Below are 18,654 nucleotides of genomic sequence, written 5' to 3'. Positions count from 1 at the left end.
TCTTGTAAAAATCCAAATGTGCTTTGGAGGCAGGAAGTTTATCAACAGTTCTTTCCTTTTGTTTCCTTATTGGTTTGAATGCAATGACATGTCCTTGTAACTTGTCTTTGTCTCCTGGTTTGAGCTTCCTCAAGTTCTTCTAGGGACAAGATACAGTTGGACTCAAGTCCGCTAGCCTTCTGCATCTCAGTGAACCCTCAGTCTTGTCATGTTACCTATGATTAACACAAATAGCCTCCATACCCCAGACCTCCATTCCCCTGTCTGCTCTAACACAGCTAAAAACCAAAAAAAGAAAGAAAGAGATTTGGCTGGGCATTGCACCGGAAAATGCCTGAGAGTTTTGATACTTACATGAATGTGTTATGCTTTTGGAATGCCCACAGAAGGTAACGAGTTGACCGAAACCTTACGATGGTTGTGAATCAGAAGACTTGCTTGAAGAAAAAAAAGATTTTTGATGATAAACATTCCACAAAAATAAGTCTTATACATGATAGATACTGTGGTATTAACTGTTGCATGGTGATATTGAAAATATCTTCTACAATAAGAGCAAGTGGAAGCCCAAGGAATGACCTAGAAGTGTGTTAAAGAAGGTCTTTCAAGTAGTCCTTATGTCTATTTATGTCTCACCATGCAGCATGTTGATGTCCTGTTGTTTGTCTCCAATCCACAGGGGGAGCAGTAAGGGGAAAGACATCAGTGTCATCAAGTCTCTGAGGGTCCTAAGGGTGCTACGTCCACTCAAGACCATCAAACGTCTTCCCAAACTAAAAGTACTGTCAAAGTCACACACACCCACACAGCTATGTTTTGTTAGCCAAGTTAGCATGCTATACTCATGTGTCTTTCTCCCAGGCGGTGTTTGACTGTGTAGTGAACTCTCTGAAGAACGTGTTGAACATCCTCATTGTCTACATGCTGTTCATGTTCATCTTTGCGGTGGTTGCCGTGCAGCTTTTTAAGGGACGATTCTTCTACTGCACCGACGAATCCAAAGAGTTTGCCCGTGACTGCAGGTAAGTGGAGATTACTTACAATGAAAGATTTGTGATTTCTTTTAGTTTACACTGGCAGCCAAATGTCAAAAATGGAAATTTTGCATGTACAAATTTTCCAAAATTGACAAAATGGTCCACAATAATACATGTATACTCGCCCATCCTTAAGAAAAAAGCCTGATTGCTGAATTGTTAATATGCGTTTTTGTTTCAGGGGTGAATATTTGGTGTACGAGCGCAATAACGAGGTGAAATCGCAGAAGCGGGAGTGGAAGAAGTACGATTTCCACTACGACAACGTGCTTTGGGCCCTGCTTACTCTCTTTACTGTGTCCACCGGAGAGGGATGGCCACAGTGAGTTGACTTGCTCACAAATCTCTAGTGGCTTATTATCTCTTCTTTTATATCATCACCTCTTTTTGTCGCTTCTCTTTCAGGGTGTTGAAGCACTCGGTGGACTCCACTTATGAGGACCAGGGCCCGAGCCCGGGGTACCGGATGGAAATGTCCATCTTTTACGTGGTGTACTTCGTTGTCTTCCCCTTCTTCTTCGTAAACATCTTTGTAGCTCTCATCATCATCACTTTCCAGGAGCAAGGAGACAAGATGATGGAGGACTACAGCCTCGAAAAGAATGAGGTATTTGCAAATTTATTGACTTGCGTAAACCAGCAAACATGCCTAATTTTAGAACAAAATTTAAGTCAACATCTTATAAATCCTTCAATCCCATAGTGCATCCCAAGAGTTTAGTTTTATTCTTTGCTAAAACGTAATAGTTTCATGTAATTAAAAGGATAGTTCACCCAAAAATGAAACTTCTGTCATTAATTACTTGTGTTGTTCCAAACCCTTCAGACCTTTGTTCATCTTTGGAACACAAATTTAAATATTTTTGATGAAGTCCCAGAGCTTTCTGACCCTGCATAGACAGCAGCGCAACTACCACGTTTAAGGCTCAGAAAGGTAGAAAGGACATCAATATAATAGTCCATGTGACATCAGTGGTTCAAACATAATTTTATTAAGTTACGAGAAGACTGTGTCGAAGACTGACATGGAAGAGAAGATATTGTTGAATAAAGTGGTTATTTTTGTTTTCTTTGCACACAAAAAGTATTCTTATAGCTTCATAACATTACGGTTGAATCACTAATGTCATATTGACTCTTTTAACGATGCGTTAAAACTAGTGCTGTCAATCGATTAAAAAAAATAACTAATTAATCGCACATTTTTCTGAAATTAATTGCGATTAATCCCACCTAACATTACAGTTTTTAAATATACTTTTATATTGTAATAATTTCACATTCAATCTTCAAATTAATGTACAAACAACATATTTTTAATATTTGTTTTATGGCATCTTTTTTATGACTGAAGGCCAGTATCACTGATACCAAGTAATACTGATTTCCCTATAATAAAAAAATTCCCCTAATATTTAACCATTGACTATAGCCATTAAACATTACATTATAATTAAGAGCTATCAATTTTAACATTTATTAGACTTTAAAAATAACTTCTAATTTAAGTGAACTTAAAACAATCTTCACATGAACCCATTAATAAATGTTATATTTAGCTAGGCTACCTGTGCCCCTCAGCAGAAATATACAGAAATTGAATAAAGTTATCAAACACTAAATTCTAAACTAAATACAGATAAATAATTACAGCTATATAAAAGTTATTGATTTCCTCTTTTTTTTCTTTTATTATTGATGAACAGACATCACAGCCTCTGGGTTATAAGGTTGTTTTTGGCTGTTATTTCTTTAAGAGCTGCAGCTGCAGCTGCTAAAGTGACGTGGATCTGACACGCATCGTATTTTCTCTCAACTCTTATCACCTTTTCTGACCCATTTCAGGTCGGACTCATTTCAGTCTCTTCTAATGAGCTGACGAGTTGAATCGGGTGTGTTAGATGAGGGAGACAGTGCTAGGATGCTCCGGGACAGTTGTGAGAACCATTTCAGAGACATGTTCTTAATGTAACTCAAATACTGTATAACATATTACATGCACGCACAGTTTTAAGGCAGCTTTAATTGCCTTTTTGGTAACTTCATGCTTTAACTGACCACAACATTGCATGCACGTAGTTTATTTTGCGCCTGCCGCTGAAGTGAAGTGGAGCGCGCGTCTGAAATTTCTCCAGATTGATGTGATCAATAAGACGTTCTGCAACTGAATAAATGCACTTCTTGTCAAGAAAAAACAGACAGAAACAGCATTTATGAGTGGGGTGGCCAACCCTAGGCTCCGCCCCTGCGTTAACGGCGTTAAATCATTTTAACGCGTTGAACTGAAAAAATTAATCGCCTGCGTTAACGCGCTAATTTTGACAGCACTAGTTAAACGTTTCGGTTGTGTTGCTGCCTAGGGTCAGAAAGCTTTTGAATTTTATAAAAAAATATCTTAATTTGTGTTCCAAAGATGAATGAAGGTCTTTCGGGTTTGGAACAGCATTTTATTTTTTGGGTGAACTAATCCTTTAAGAAAGTGATATTTCAACCAATACTTTGTGATCATAAGCAAAACAAAGTTGACTATTGGGTATTTTGTCCTTTGTTATTTTTGACAGTTTCATTTGTGAAATTGCCATTTTTACTCCAGAAACTCTAGAAAGTAGCAGACTGCTATTATTTTATTTATATACAGTATCTCACTGAAGTGAGTACACGATTACATTTTTGTAAATATTTTATTATATTTTTTCATGTGACAACACCTGAAGAAATGACACTTTGCTACAATGTAAAGTAGTGAGTGTACAGCTTGTATAACAGTGTAAATTTGCTGTCCCCTCAAAATAACTCAACACACAGCCATTAATGTCTAAACCGCTGGCCACAAAAGTGAGTACACCCCTAAGTGAAAATGTCCAAATTGGGCCCAAAGTGTCAATATTTTGTGCGGCCACCATTATTTTCCAGCATTGCCTTAACCCTCTTGGGCATGGAGTTCACCAGAGCTTCACAGGTTACCAGTCCTCTTCCACTCCTCCATGATGACATCACGGAGCTGGTGGATGTTAGAGACCTTGCGCTCCTCCACCTTCCGTTTGAGGATGCCCCACAGATGCTCAATAGGGTTTCGGTCTGGAGAAATACTTGGCCAGTTCATCACCTTTACCTTCAGCTTCTTTAGCAAGGCAGTGGTTCGTCTTGGAGGTGTGTTTGGGGTCGTTGTCATGTTGGAATACTGCCCTGTGGCCCAGTCTCTGCTTCAGTATGTCACAGTACATGTTGGCATTCATGGTTCCCTCAATGAACTGTAGCTCCCCAGTACCGGCAGCACTCATGCAGCCTCATACCATCACACTCCCACCACCATGCTTGACTGTAGGCAAAACACATTTGTCTTTGTACTCCTCACCTGGTTGCCGCCACACACTCTTGACACCATCTGAACCAAATAAGTTTATCTTGGTCTCATCAGACCACAGGACATGGTTCCAGTAATCCACGTCCTTCGTCTGCTTGTCTTGTGGTGGATTCCGCCGATGCTGTGAGGAATCATTCTCAGAGTCTTGGGGTTTTGATGCCAGAATTTAGATTTTATTATCAGAGACAATAAAACCGAGAGACCCTGCAGGGAATCTCCCGAGTTCGTGTCTGCATACTCTTTTTATCCAGTTTTTTCCTTTAAGGTGTGTTCCATACATTTCCTACGTCATAGTTTATCTTCTTTTGGCTGTGCAGTATGGCTCGCGCGCTCCTGTTAAAGTCACGAAATACACATCGGGGTATCGTGACAACATATTCCTTCATTTCATAATACTCAATTAATTGTTGTAAACTGAGATTGGTCTCTTTAGAAGACGTATATGTGCTGAATTCTACATAAATAATCCACAACAATGCTGTGCTATGGGCACAGCCATTGATAGAGGTTGCAGCGGAAGTTCTTTTACGCTACTATTTGAATCTCAGACTGGTTTCTTGAACATGACAATGAGTTCACTTTACTCAAATGGCCTCCACAGTCACCAGATCTCAATCCAGTAGAGCACCTTTGGGATGTGGTGGAACGGGAGATTCGCATCATGGATGTGCAGCCGACAAATCTGCAGCAACTGCGTGATGCTATCATGTCAATATGGACCAAAATCTCTGAGGAATGTTTCCAACACCTTGTTGAATCTATGCCACAAAGAATTAAGGCAGTCCTGAAGGCATCAAGCTTGATGAAGAAAGAATGAAGGGTCCAACCCGGTACTAGCAAGGTGTACCTAATGAATTTACTCCGTTTTAGTGTTTATATCTCTAAGATAGATTGATAGATATCTCAACAATGTTTTGAAGAAGAAACATAATTATAACGTAAGAAAACTGAGACTTTTCAAATTCATATATATAAACCCTAAAATGTGTTTCCGGGGTCAAAAGCAGCTGTGATTCAGCTGGTCACATTTGTGCTCTCATATTTTTTATATTTAGCCACATTCCAGACAGGAAGTCAACAGTTTTACTATTCACTTTTCTCTCCACAGCAACAAACATGCAACGTAAAACGTCCGATGCTTCTTTCACTGTTTTCTGTTGTTCTGTGTCTTCTAGAGAGCCTGTATTGATTTTGCTATAAATGCCAAACCTCTAACGCGCCACATGCCCCAGAACAAGCAAAGCTTTCAGTACCGAATGTGGCAGTTTGTGGTGTCACCTCCGTTTGAGTACAGTATCATGGCTCTCATTGCGCTCAACACCATCGTCCTTATGATGAAGGTAAAATTCTTCTTCCTCCCTTAGCATCAGTAATGTCCTTGTGTATCTGTTTGGGTCTGAATTTTCTTTGTCCGTTTCCAGTACCATGGGGCCCCTTCGACGTATGATATAGTCCTGAAGAACCTGAATATAGTGTTCACCACACTCTTCTTCATGGAGTGTGTTCTGAAAATCATTGCCTTTGGTCCCCGAGTAAGTCTCTCTCCAATCACATTCATACATCCAGCTCTTTCTAGCATTACTCATTGCACCTAAAGATATCACTCATTATCAATTCATATGTCCTGTTATTTATTTAGACCTGAGAGTTTTTAAATGTTTTCTTCTTTTAACCCCTTTAGAAAAAGGTTTCTAATGCACTTGTCGGTCTGTCTCCTTTTGTTTCTCTGCAGAATTATTTCCGAGACGCTTGGAATATTTTTGATTTTGTGTCTGTTATCGGCAGCATCACTGATATTTTGGTGACAGAGCTATGGGTAAGTGCACTTTTAGACAAGTTTCAAAAGCAAATGCAGATTGCATCTTGATTCATGTTGGAACTGAATGGCCAGATGTGAATATATCCACTTTCATATTTAACCGGTATTATATATAAACCGGTAAATGCATCTCTTGCAATCACTTCCCTTTTTTGAGGGACAGTAAAAAGTTTAGTTCTCATGCACATAAATATTTAAGTACTTAATGAATGTCTTTAAAATATCATCCTATTGCAGAATTATTCATATTGTGTTTAATAAGCAAAATTGAATTGCAACAATTCCAAAATTATGTGGTAAAGGTGACTTGGCAGCAAAATGCTGAAACTGTTGTCTATTTGAATATCTACCTGTTCAATCCTCCACATCATGTGTTCATTCTATTGCCATTCTAAGTGTTGTGTGTATTTGTACTGGTTTTTGTGTGTAAATGTCAGTGTTTGAGTGTGTATTCGTCCTGGTGTTGTGTCTCATCTGTGCCTAGGGTGCTCTGTCTGTGAAAATGAGACAGAGACACTTTACTCTGATGTGTTACACTGAAGATTTTGGGCTCTCCCAGTGGTCACACATTATATGATGTGAATTGTTATATAACTTTTATATAAATTTGTCCATATAACTTTCGATATAAACCATATAATCAGTGCTATTTTAGTAATATTTATATAGTATCGTATTTATTAATATTTTGAATGAACTTTCTTTATCATTGGAATTTTTTAATGTGTTTGTCATTTTACATTTCTTTTTACTCCTATTTAATTTAGTTTTAGCAATTTTACTCAAAGTTATTTAACTTGGTTAATAATTGTTTATTATAACTAAAATTAATTGAGTTATTTAGATTATTTGCCAGGTCAGCATTTATTTTATTTTTTTTACCTTATGTATATATCCTGGTGTGTGTATATATATATATATATATATATATGTATATGTGTATATATATATATATATATATATATATATATATATATATATATATATATATATATATATATATATATATATATATATATATATATGGGGCTTTTTATCTAATATTTATATTTTATTTTAAATAATTTATTTATTTTTTAACTTTTTAATAAAATTAGCTTTAGATTTGTTTTTGTTAACAACATTGGCTGCGTCTGAAAGCTCTAAAATGCTGCCTTCGGAGGAAGAATTCCAAGGCAAGAAGGCATCAAGCCATGTCCAAATCCAAATTCAGCTTCACTTCCTGTCTCCGAAGGTACCTTCTTTTGATTTAATTTTGAAGGCAGCGTGGATGTATCTTCGCTGCCTTTGATATCCCACAATGCTGTCCATTTCATTCCGTGTTGGTTGAGCTAAAAAAAAAATAAAGATGGCATCTGAAATTTGCATTCAGTGGACAGTTTGTGTAAATGTATATTTCTGACAAATTTTTTTGCACTTCTGATGTTATTTCTAGAGAATTATCAGTATTCTAGTAATGAAATATTAATTTATTTATCACTAAAACTCGTTCTATTTTGTTGTAGATCATTAAACCATTACGCTGCCTCAGAAGCCTGTCCGAAATCAGTTTCATGCCTTAGTGCAAAAACGCTGACTGCAAAGTCATTGCCTGATAACGCAGCGAGGCAGCTGCTAGGTTTTTGGATGTAGCCATTGTCCCTAAGGTAGTTAGCATTGTATTTGCAACATAATTTAAAAAAAATGCTTTTCAGGTCATAATGAGTAAAATTCAGTTTGGCCACTGGAACAGCCTGCATAGTGAATCAATAGCCACCGTATCTGTGTTTGATTATTCAGCCTGTTGACTGTATCCATAACGACTTATTCCTGTTTTATCTTTTTACATGCTTTCTTTGTTCCTCTGATTTGTTGGCGATAAACCCATCCAATCCAAAACAAAACAAAAATGCACTATGAAACTCTCATATCTATCATCTCATGTGTACCCATCCAATCCCCTCACACACTCACTGTACATGTATGCCTCCATCTACTGCAACAACACATAGAATCCGGTTGGTTTGTAATTTTCTCCTAATGCATCCATTACCCAAAATGCCTCTCTCTTCCCTCCCCACTTTCCTCAAAGCATGTGCTTCCAGTATGATGACCCATTACCCCAAAGATGCTTGACGATTGGACAACTGCTCATGTTAACACTCATATATTCTATTAAAAACACTAGGACTGGGTGGTATGATGGTTACAAAAGTGTCAGTTTACTATTTATACTATGGTTTTATCCACACAGCTATCATTTTGCAGGTCAAAATAAGGAAAAGGTGTTGTGTGGATATTGTTTGGAGCTTAGAAATCCAGAATAAGCATTACTACAGGATTATTTATTAACCATTTTTCATCAGATTTTCATAAACACAACTGCATTGTGATATAGACTATTACAACAATCTAAAATTACTCATGTAAGCATTTGGTCATACCGCCCACCCTCATACAAACACACTTATATATCAGTACAAGGGCCAATATGTAAATTAAAGTAACTTTTACTAAATGAACATAGAGATTTACCTAAATGTATTCACAAGAGATTCAGACCAATTTCAATAGCTGACTCTTCCTCTTATTGACCTGTAGTTCTAATCTGCCTGGTTACCCATTGACCAATGAGAGCACTATTTTTGTTTTTGCTTATACAAATGCCTTTAAACTTTCACAGGTAGTCACAGGCGTTGTCATGCCATCGCTGAATGCCATGCACTTTAGCAAAAGCTGCATGATGACTCTTATTCTTTCATTACCTTATCTTTTCTTCGCTCATCTGCCTGTTGTGCACTACTGTAGTTCCTCCTCTGTATGGAAGAGGGCACTGCATCTCACTCATAGAAATTTGTGTATGCTGGAATGGGGGGAGTGATCCTCAATAACCTGTCCACACAGATGAGACGATTTATTATTTATTGTACCATGTCTGAACTCAATATTTTGAGTGATTTTGTCAGTTGTGTTTAAAATGCAACACTGTAATTTTGAGGAAAAAAAGACAGTTGGCACGAACTTTGTGTGGATTGGACCATTGAGAATTACATGACCAACACAGCCAATCCCCATTGGCTAATGTTGTCGGGATTCTACTCTGTATGCCTGTATTTGCTAAATATTATAGTGCATCAGGCTGCTTTCATACTGTGCCTTGCCTGTCTCAACAGATCAGTGCATTTGATTAAAAAAAGTTTATGCTTTAATATATGATTGGATGTTGACTGTTACAATTTATTGATTGTTTTTCTTAAGCCCCTCCTGAATTAATTTGGTCCTTTTTATTTCATTTTTTAGTGTCAATTCCATTTTAACCTTATTTTGTACATTGTGTATTTATATACATTTAGAAAGAAATCTTTTTATACTTTTATGTATTACTTTAACCCATTTTCTCTCTAAATTATTATTTTATTCATTTATTTGAATAAAGAAAATTAGATTCATCATCATTGAGTAAACTGATTGGGATTTTTCTATTTCACTCACTATCTCTTTCACATGCTGTGTCTCTTGCACTCTTTTTCTCCCTTTTCTTCTGGAACATTCTCCTCTGTCTCGGTTTCTACATATGTCTCAATCTAATCTCCCCAGGATAACTTCATAAACCTGAGTTTTCTGAGACTCTTCCGAGCAGCACGTCTCATTAAACTCTTGAGGCAGGGCGAGACCATTCGCATTTTGCTTTGGACCTTCGTTCAGTCATTTAAGGTACAAAAAGTCATACATTAATGCCTACAGTCACACATGCACACCAATTCACATGCCAAATTTAAGTCCAAGGGACAACATTTAAGATAAATGCAAAAAAAAATTGCACCGAAATCTTCAAATCAAAATTTCAGGCAATCTAAAGTCCCACCTTAGAGTTAAAAAATAAGCATTTTTTTCTCCTTGAGAAATATTTCTTTGCATATTTTCTACATGTAATGAAAATGTATAGCCAACTGTCCTGCCTAAAGAATTTAAAGAGTGAATGTCCATGATTAATTGAAAACAGTTTGGATACCGGAATCAATTATTTGGCTTAAAAAATACATTGTCCAAAAATAAACAATAATGGGATCATTGCAGTACATTATTTCGTGCAACATTGCAATACCTGTAGATGTAGAAATGTTTTTTATTCGACTGTAGCTTTTATACAAGCAAAGTGACAATGCACTCAACCTATTTTACAGTGTGCACATTTGTAAAAACACATACACAGACATTCAGACCAAACTTCAAAATTCTGTCCAATTTGTTTCTCCTTTCATGGTGTTTCTATCTACTGTTTACAGGCTCTGCCGTATGTGTGCCTGCTCATTGCAATTCTGTTCTTCATCTATGCCATCATTGGCATGCAGGTAACAGCTGTTCTGTTTGAAATGAGTTTTAACATCACTGTGGGTTTTTGAAAATAGAAATAAAGACAAAATTATCCTAAATAAGCATCTTTCAACAAGTTCAGAAGTGGAATAAGGTTGCTGGGAGATCTCATCTGTGAGATCAGTGATGTGTGCAGTAGTTTTATATTTTCTCTCTGATTCTGTAGTTGTTTGGGAACTTGCGGCTGGATGCAGAGGAAGGTAGTGCGATCAATGAACACAATAACTTCAGAACCTTCATCATGGCCCTGATGCTCCTCTTCAGGTCAGGCTTGTGTCTTTACCAGTGTTATTTTAGTGTGTGTATGTATATATATATATATATATATATATATATATATATATATATGGGTAGTTGACGTATCAATGTGTCCTATGGTGTGATGGAAAAATGTAAACATAAAAATAAATAACCTCTAACATTGAAGAAAAACCTCTCTCATGCTATTTGAAGATACATTTTTCTCATGTTATTTGTATGTTGTTGTTGTTTTTTGCTATGTCACACCATAGGACACAGTCCAATTTTTATTTGTCATCTACCCATATATTGTTTTTTCTACTTAGCTTTCATTTATTTTTCAGATTAAGTTTTTTTTTTTTTAGATTTAAGTTTTAGAAATTTTGGTGGTTTTAAATTAAACCTTTTTGTTTTAAGGAACAAGACTTTTTCACACCAAAATATTCAAAGCTTAATTTTTAGCTGAAGATTTAGTCATTTTGTTTGTGCTTTTAAAAAAAAAAAAAAAAAAAAATATATATATATATATATATATATATTCCTGTTTAGCATTTATTTTTTATTTCAGTTTTAATTATTTTATTTTATTTTATGTAAGTTACTTGCAAAAGCGTTATTTTCAATTTTAAGTATTTCATCTAATATTTATGTTTTATTTCACCTTTAAATGTCATGCATTTGTATGTTTTGGTAACAGGAGTGCCACAGGCGAGGCATGGCATGAGATCATGCTGGCATGTCTCGGAGGAATGGAGTGTGATGAAAACTCTGGGAACGAGGGGTCAGAGTGCGGCAGCAACTTCGCTTATGCATACTTTGTCTCTTTCATCTTCCTCTGTTCTTTTCTGGTGAGAACAGCCTCCACCTGTTTCTTTTCACCTTCCTTTACCTTAATCCCACTTTTTTTTATACTTACCTTTTTCTCTCAGATATGCATCTATTCTTTATTTATTGCTTTAAACTGTAAATAATTAATTCTGTATGTTTTGGGGCTTGCATTGTGGGGTTTGTATTTGTGTTTAGATGCTGAATCTCTTTGTCGCTGTCATCATGGATAACTTTGAGTACCTGACCAGGGACTCCTCCATTCTGGGTCCACATCATTTGGATGAGTATGTCAGGATTTGGGCAGAGTACGACCCAGCAGCCTGGTGAGTTAAACGCACATCCTTTACACTTTTTCTCCCACTCAAACACACAAAACCACATGTTTTAGGCGCACATGCAACCATTGATTTTTACCTTTAAATTGTAGAATGGAAAACCTAAATCACTTAATACTAACAGTTTTTAAAAAGGAAACATGTTCACTGCAAGCTAACAAACACTGTAACATTAAAAAGATTCTTTATTTTCTCACAGAGATATATGTGCAAGCAAACTAACTCAAAAACCAATCATCCTTCTCCATAGCTGCTGGGTATCTCAATATACCCAGTGTTTGTCTTTATATCCCTCCTACACCCCTCCCACGCCCCCGTCCCAGTGCTTGCCTCATCCTCGAGTGCTGTTCTGCAGGAGCCCATGGAGTTGGTCTGAAGGAAAGGATTTCTTTCCCCAGCCCTGAGAAACCCTGTTTTCCCTGTTGACAGTGCACATCTGGTGATGATGATTGAGCAAAAGAAGGTTTAATGATTGAACCAGGGTTGTGCGCCATTCAAAATATAATTAAAACCTTTTTTTTTATCATTATTCTTCCAGATCAGTTCCTGAATTTGAATTGAATTTGAGTTACGGTACCAAACAAGATGTAAAATTGCAATTTGAATATGAATGTAAATAAATAGCTCTGAAATTAATCAACATTCAAAGAAATTCATATAACTAAAACCAAAGCTTTGTTTTATAGGCCTGATGGATGGATAGATGGCCATATATAGGCATTTGAGTTTACTAATAGTGTATCATTTCATCATATTAAAGAAATGAACTCTTGTGAACCAAGTTGGAAAGACATTTATTTTCCCAGAATGCATTACTTGTGGTGATTTTCTTTGAATTACAGTTCAGTACATTCCTCTTTCTGTCATTCCAATTTAAATTCCAATTCATCTTTCTGTGGAATGTGGCCAATTCTATTCAAACTCATGAAATACAAGGGAACCAATTTTTCAGTTCTGAATTTTGCTTAATCCTGATTTGAACAAATGCTTACATTCAAAGAGTCAGAAAGATATCTGCATTTTTACTATAGTATACATAATTTTCAGCATAGAAATAATAAAAAATTATTATATGTAAAATATTTTTAATGTGAAAAAATAATGGAAATACTGAGTGCAACAAAGTCTAGAAAAGTGTAAGAAAATCTGCTCAACACCCCCCCCCCCCCCCCCCCCCCAAACCCAAATAAAATAAATGTGTATAAAAACTGTGATTTAAAAAGTGATTTAAAAGAACATAAGCAAGAGAGAGCTGGACATGAGACCCTGTGCATGGCAGATTCTGACTTCACAATGACTTAATTCTCCCATCTTTATGGCTCAGGTGTGCATGGCAAACATCTTCACAGACAAGCTGTCGCAGCTTATTTCTGTACTTGCCACTGCATACAAACGTTAACAAAATACACCTCATGTATTTTGACTGGTAAAGCCCATGTAGCTGTCACTGTATGCAGTTCAATTAAGTCATTGGACTCGCCAAGATGAGAGAGCCTCTCATGTGCACGGTCATATCGGTGGATTTGTTTACTCCGCACCGTGATGGGGGGAGGATTCAGAACAGCACTAAAGATCATTCAAGGACAGCTTCACCATTTTTTTTACTCAAAATTTGATCTGGTTATTTCATTCACATGCATAGGTGGGGTTTATTGACTAGATTTTGACATGCATTGAAATCTCGGATACAGTAACCCTCACATGCATGTTTAAATGTATCCAAGGCAATGGTCCCTTTTTACCTGTCTGGTAAATCTGGATTGTGGAAGTGAAATATAGCAGGTAAAATTCCTTTAAGGTACATGAGCATTCATTTCAAATGTCCATTGCATGCATGTATGAATTTATTTATGTATTTGTTATTCTTTTTTTGTCATTTAAAAAAAAAAAAAAAAAATTGTTTATAGAGACACTTTTTATGTCAAAATTGCTGGGTTTTTAATTACTCATCTCAGTCTTATGAAGGGTCCATTGCAAGAAGATTCCAGTCTTTCGTATGATCTAAACATGTTTGTTAGCCTAAAAATCGGTTGGGCTGTCCTTTGAATGATCTGGTTTTCTATCGGTTTGAGGCAGTGGAACAGCCTCACTGGGTTTGGTCTGTGATTTGTCAATGGATATGTTTGCTTTTATTCTCTTGTTCTTTGTGCTCCTCTTCTTGTTTCTCTTGTATTCCCTCTTCCTCTCCACCTCCTCTTTGGCTCTCTGGCTCTCTTCTCTCTTTTCCGTGTGTGCCCCCTCTCTAACCTCCCTGTATTCTTCTTGCAGCGGGCGCATTCATTATAAGGATATGTACAGTTTATTGCGGGTTATCGACCCCCCGCTGGGCTTAGGCAAGAAATGTCCTCATAGGGTGGCCTGCAAGGTTTGGATCCTACTAAACAAAAAACTTAAGCACCTGCTCGCATTGAAGACTGGAATGAATGTTGCTTTTCTTTTTGTTTATGTTTCCTTTTTTCAGTTTATTTTTTACTCTTCTCCACAGTTTTTCTTTTACTTGAAATTCATTTTTGTTATTTTATTCGCCATCTCTATATGCATTCTGATATGACAAATGAGAATGTGCGGGACAATGCAGACACCTTTTTAGAAGCATGACGTGCACTGCCATCGACAGCCAAATCTGTATGAATCTCTCTGTGGAATGAATCACTCTAAACAGCTAATCAAAAGAAAAAGAGAAAATGAATCAGTCATTTTGTTATTTGTTTTCTTTCTGCTTGCTGTTGAACCATGCCTTGGCAAACTGGGTGTAACAGTGTGCATTGTTCTTGTTTGGGGACGAAGTGAGGGTTGGGGATCAGAGGACTGCATTGACGTGACTACCATAGTTCACCGCCAAGCAGCGGAGCTTTTCTTTGCCTGTTTGAAGCACCACTGCAGTTCTATGGGACCGTCCCACGATCGCATAGAACAGTGTTTTTACTAGGACTAAAAACCAGCTTCCCCTCCTCCTGTTAAACCTCCAGCCAACCAAGAGCTCTCACGCTCTCAAAACCCCGCCCCTCGCCCAGACCAAAACAATAACCTATGTGTCTTTGTTTTTCTTTCTTGCCGTTCTTATTTCCTCCTCCTTCCTCCTTTTTTGATTTAAATCCCACCATCCTCCGGTTTGTCCCATGATGTCCTTTCCCCCCCTCCATTGTTTCTCTTTTTGTCCGTTGTCCTCCAAACCCCCCCACCCCCGTTCTCCCCGTTTAATTTCTGGGGATCTCACCCCTCCCCTCCCACCCCGCTCCCCCTTACAGCGGCAGGATCAGTTACAGTGATATGTATGAGATGCTCAGGCACATGTGTCCTCCGCTAGGCCTGGGGAAGAGGTGCCCAGCTCGGGTCGCCTACAAGGTTAGCGGCAGCAGCCCACCGTGGGTGCGCCACAGCCAATCAAAGCTGTCCGTTTTTTTCTGTTAGTGTTGATGTTGGTGAGCTGCTGTATCTTTCTTTTTACGTTGTGGGGTACTGGTGAAAGCGTTAGCCAGCTGACACATACATCCGAACGCACACATCCACTGGAGAGTGGGAACGGAGGGTACCTTGTCAGCCCTTCTGCACCGTGCTCAAATACTCACTCACATACAGATGGAAAGGATTTTGTTGTGACTATAACAGGAAATCTTAAATGTCATTTTGCAGTTCTTAGCAATTCTTAGAGATTATGACTTTACATATTTGTTAAAATCAACATGAAATCAGAAATAGACCCTTCTTAGTTTCTTAATACACATACCGGCTCTTATTCATTGGCATAATATTATTCAGAAAAAAGCTTCATAATCTTTCATCAAATTTTTAAGTAGTTCCGCCTCTGCATCAACTTATAAATAAAATCAGGTCAACTTCTACTTTTGTTCTCGCTTAATATCCTGTTCCACTTATGAGTATCACATTGCAAAAGAAAATTGGGTTGCGAATGCAATTTCATGTTGACTTTAACTAGAAAACAAGGAATATTGTATTATATATTGTATTCCGCAGTATGTTTTCCATGTTCATTGCAGAAATCGAGCCTAACTTTAAATACAAATATGAAGGATATAGACACAGTCTGTGTGCGTGTACAGAAGGACTGGGAAGGATCGTGTGCCTTTGGTCCTCTGTGTCTTTCCCTCCAGTGGATGATTTTTAAAGTCTACATATATCCATTTTCTATGATTTTGACAGGTGACACTTTTGTAGGTTTAGTCTTTAGTCTCACTTTGTGCTTTTGATTTTTTTTTCAGCAAATCCACTAGAATCACAGAGAAGCTTTTCCACCTGTCCTTCGTTTGATTCTGTCAATGCAGTTCTGACCTGTTTCCGTTCCCCTCTCTCTTTCTCTTTTACTGTCTCTTGCTCTATCTCTTGTTTTCCCCACATTCCTCCAGTTTGCATTTTCAGCCACTACATCTTTACATCCCTGCACAAAAATTCCTTTCTCTTGCTCTCTTCCTCTTTCACTTCCTGTCTTCTTCTATCCATCTATCTTGCATTTCTTCACTTTTAATCAGCATGCTTCTTAATTATGCAAATTGTTAGGATCTGAGTGCATCCTTGTGTGGTGTTTACATCCAGCCATTTTACATGTCACGTTCATCATATTAAGGCTATGGACCTTAGTCAGGGGTAGATGGCATGTTTAGTTTGAGGTGAATGATTACAAAGCCATTTATTTTATTTTTATTTTTTTCGATACAAAATTTCATGTCACTAATTTTGCAGGTGGAGGCTGTAATCAATATCCTGTAATGTATATCCTTATAGTTTTTGTTTACATTAGAGAGGATTTTAAGTGTTCATGCAAAACTGAGGTTTTTTCCCACATTATTCACTTGTAGGTAATGCCATTTACACTCCCGTTCAAAAGTTTGACATTGATAAGATTTTCTCTAATGCTTAGAAATTATGCATGTATTTGATCAAAAATACTGTAAAAAATATTAATGAAATATTATGAAATATTGTTACAATTTATATTTTTTCTGTATTAATAATTTTTTTCATATATTTACAATTGTAAAAAATAATGGCAAAACTGAATTTGTCACATGAACCTTCATAAATCAATGAAATAGGTGCTCGGTACACATTTTGTATTGGTATCAGTTAAAAACAGTTATGCTGTTTAATATTTTTGTGCAAACATTTTTTAGAAGTCTATAATTGAAAGTTTGAAAGAACAGCATGCATTTGAAATAGAATAGAAATGTCATTAATTATACGTGTGTAATTTATTTATTAAAATAGACATCAGTCTTTACTCTCTTTTGCGTCCTTACTATATAAAATCTTTTTTTTTCTTTTTTTTTTATCCTTTAAGCAGCAGTGTATTTGAAGATGTGTGTACTTGAAAGTAATACATAAAATGTGCACATTCCCGAGGTAAAAAGCGACTTGAAATCTCATCTGACCATTTAGAGCGAGATTGGAAAACATCAGATTTCAAGGGTTTTTGTTTGTTTTTTTTTCGCTTCTGGAACACAACTTTTCCCAAGTAATGTTTTCTGGAGTTTTTGCCCATTGTTGTACTCAGACAGACTATCTATATTTTGCATTTAATTGGAAATGGAATCTACGCTATGATCCAATGAACAGACTTCCTCTATGGTAGACATTTTGCGAAATGTAATTTATTTACGACCTCACAAAGCTTTGCTGAGACTCCCTTGACTCCAATCTCTTTCACTTTCCTCACTCTCTTATTGTTTCCCCTCATCTCAAACAAACAGCATTCTTCTTGTTCTCTCTTTCTCCTCTCAGACTTTCTCTCTATCCATTGCCAAGTACACCATTCCCCCCTTTCTCATTATTTTTATATGTGGTACACATCTCATGGCTTTCCAGTCTGAAGTAAACTAACTTCTATACCTGTTGCCCCCTAATCCAGTCCTACACCTCTCGGTGTACAACACAGCCATTTTTTCCTCTTTAACACCATAGGGAATGCCACCCCTTATCTGACCTTCAAAAAAACTGCACCCGTTTTGCATCGAGAGATCAGAAAAAAAGCACAAAAAAAAAAACAATGCAATTAACCCTATGAGATATCACCCAAAGAAAGATAAAGATGCTAAACAAACCCAAAAATACAAGTGGTCAATGAAAGATGAAATGATACTCTCTGTGCGCGGCTGCACTGCTCTTGTTCTGTGAGGGGTGGGGAGGGAGGAGGGGGGTGCATGCTGCATGGAGTAGGGGTTGATGTTCGGGTGGGCCGGGACCGGTGGGGAGGGCGGGTCGTAACATCGCTGAATGATTAGGGGTCGTGCTGCATTGCATGTGCTTTTGCATGGCCACCGCTGGAACGCAGCTCATGCTCGTTGGTATCTACACCTGCAAGGAACGACGGACTGGTCTGAAATGGGCACACGAATATACACAGGCTCACAAACACATGCTCACTTCCTCACACTAACGCCATGTTGTGTGCTTGTGTGTTCCAGTTCCATGAAGGTACATCCAATGCATGAAACCGGCATCTAAAAACAACTTTTTATGTGCCCTTTCGTTCATTGGTTTATCCAAAATATATGAACTCCAACAGGTAGGGGGAGCTCTTTAGCAGTAGCCTTTTGTGATACATTTGTAACGTGTGTCCTCAGCCTTTGCTAGCTGATTCGAGTTCAGTTGATTGCACTTCCCAAAAACTATAATCACACTTCATAATGTAGAAATTTGAATTAGATGCAGAATATCAAATCA

General features: G+C 37.2%; 1 protein-coding gene across 1 annotated transcript in view; it reads left to right on the top strand.

Moving 5' to 3' along the window:
* The window catches only part of LOC306854831 (voltage-dependent P/Q-type calcium channel subunit alpha-1A-like), a gene marked incomplete at its 3' end in the record, with an annotated part of 144,837 nt that overhangs the window by 107,543 nt on the left and 18,640 nt on the right, over positions 1–18,654 (top strand). Inside the window, exons 28-40 of the mRNA XM_079393076.1 lie at positions 680–779; positions 862–1,022; positions 1,219–1,359; positions 1,443–1,644; positions 5,577–5,741; positions 5,823–5,933; positions 6,134–6,217; positions 9,797–9,913; positions 10,486–10,551; positions 10,740–10,837; positions 11,511–11,661; positions 11,837–11,964; positions 14,245–14,341. Coding sequence (XP_079249202.1) covers positions 680–779; positions 862–1,022; positions 1,219–1,359; positions 1,443–1,644; positions 5,577–5,741; positions 5,823–5,933; positions 6,134–6,217; positions 9,797–9,913; positions 10,486–10,551; positions 10,740–10,837; positions 11,511–11,661; positions 11,837–11,964; positions 14,245–14,341 — 1,621 coding nt within the window. The remainder of the gene's footprint in view (positions 1–679; positions 780–861; positions 1,023–1,218; positions 1,360–1,442; positions 1,645–5,576; positions 5,742–5,822; positions 5,934–6,133; positions 6,218–9,796; positions 9,914–10,485; positions 10,552–10,739; positions 10,838–11,510; positions 11,662–11,836; positions 11,965–14,244; positions 14,342–18,654) is intronic.

This window comes from Barbus barbus (genome assembly GCF_936440315.1).
Source record: "Barbus barbus genome assembly, chromosome: 35".
In the NCBI taxonomy this organism is placed as follows: Eukaryota; Metazoa; Chordata; class Actinopteri; order Cypriniformes; family Cyprinidae; genus Barbus; species Barbus barbus.
This window is presented reverse-complemented; position numbering and strand designations above follow the sequence as displayed.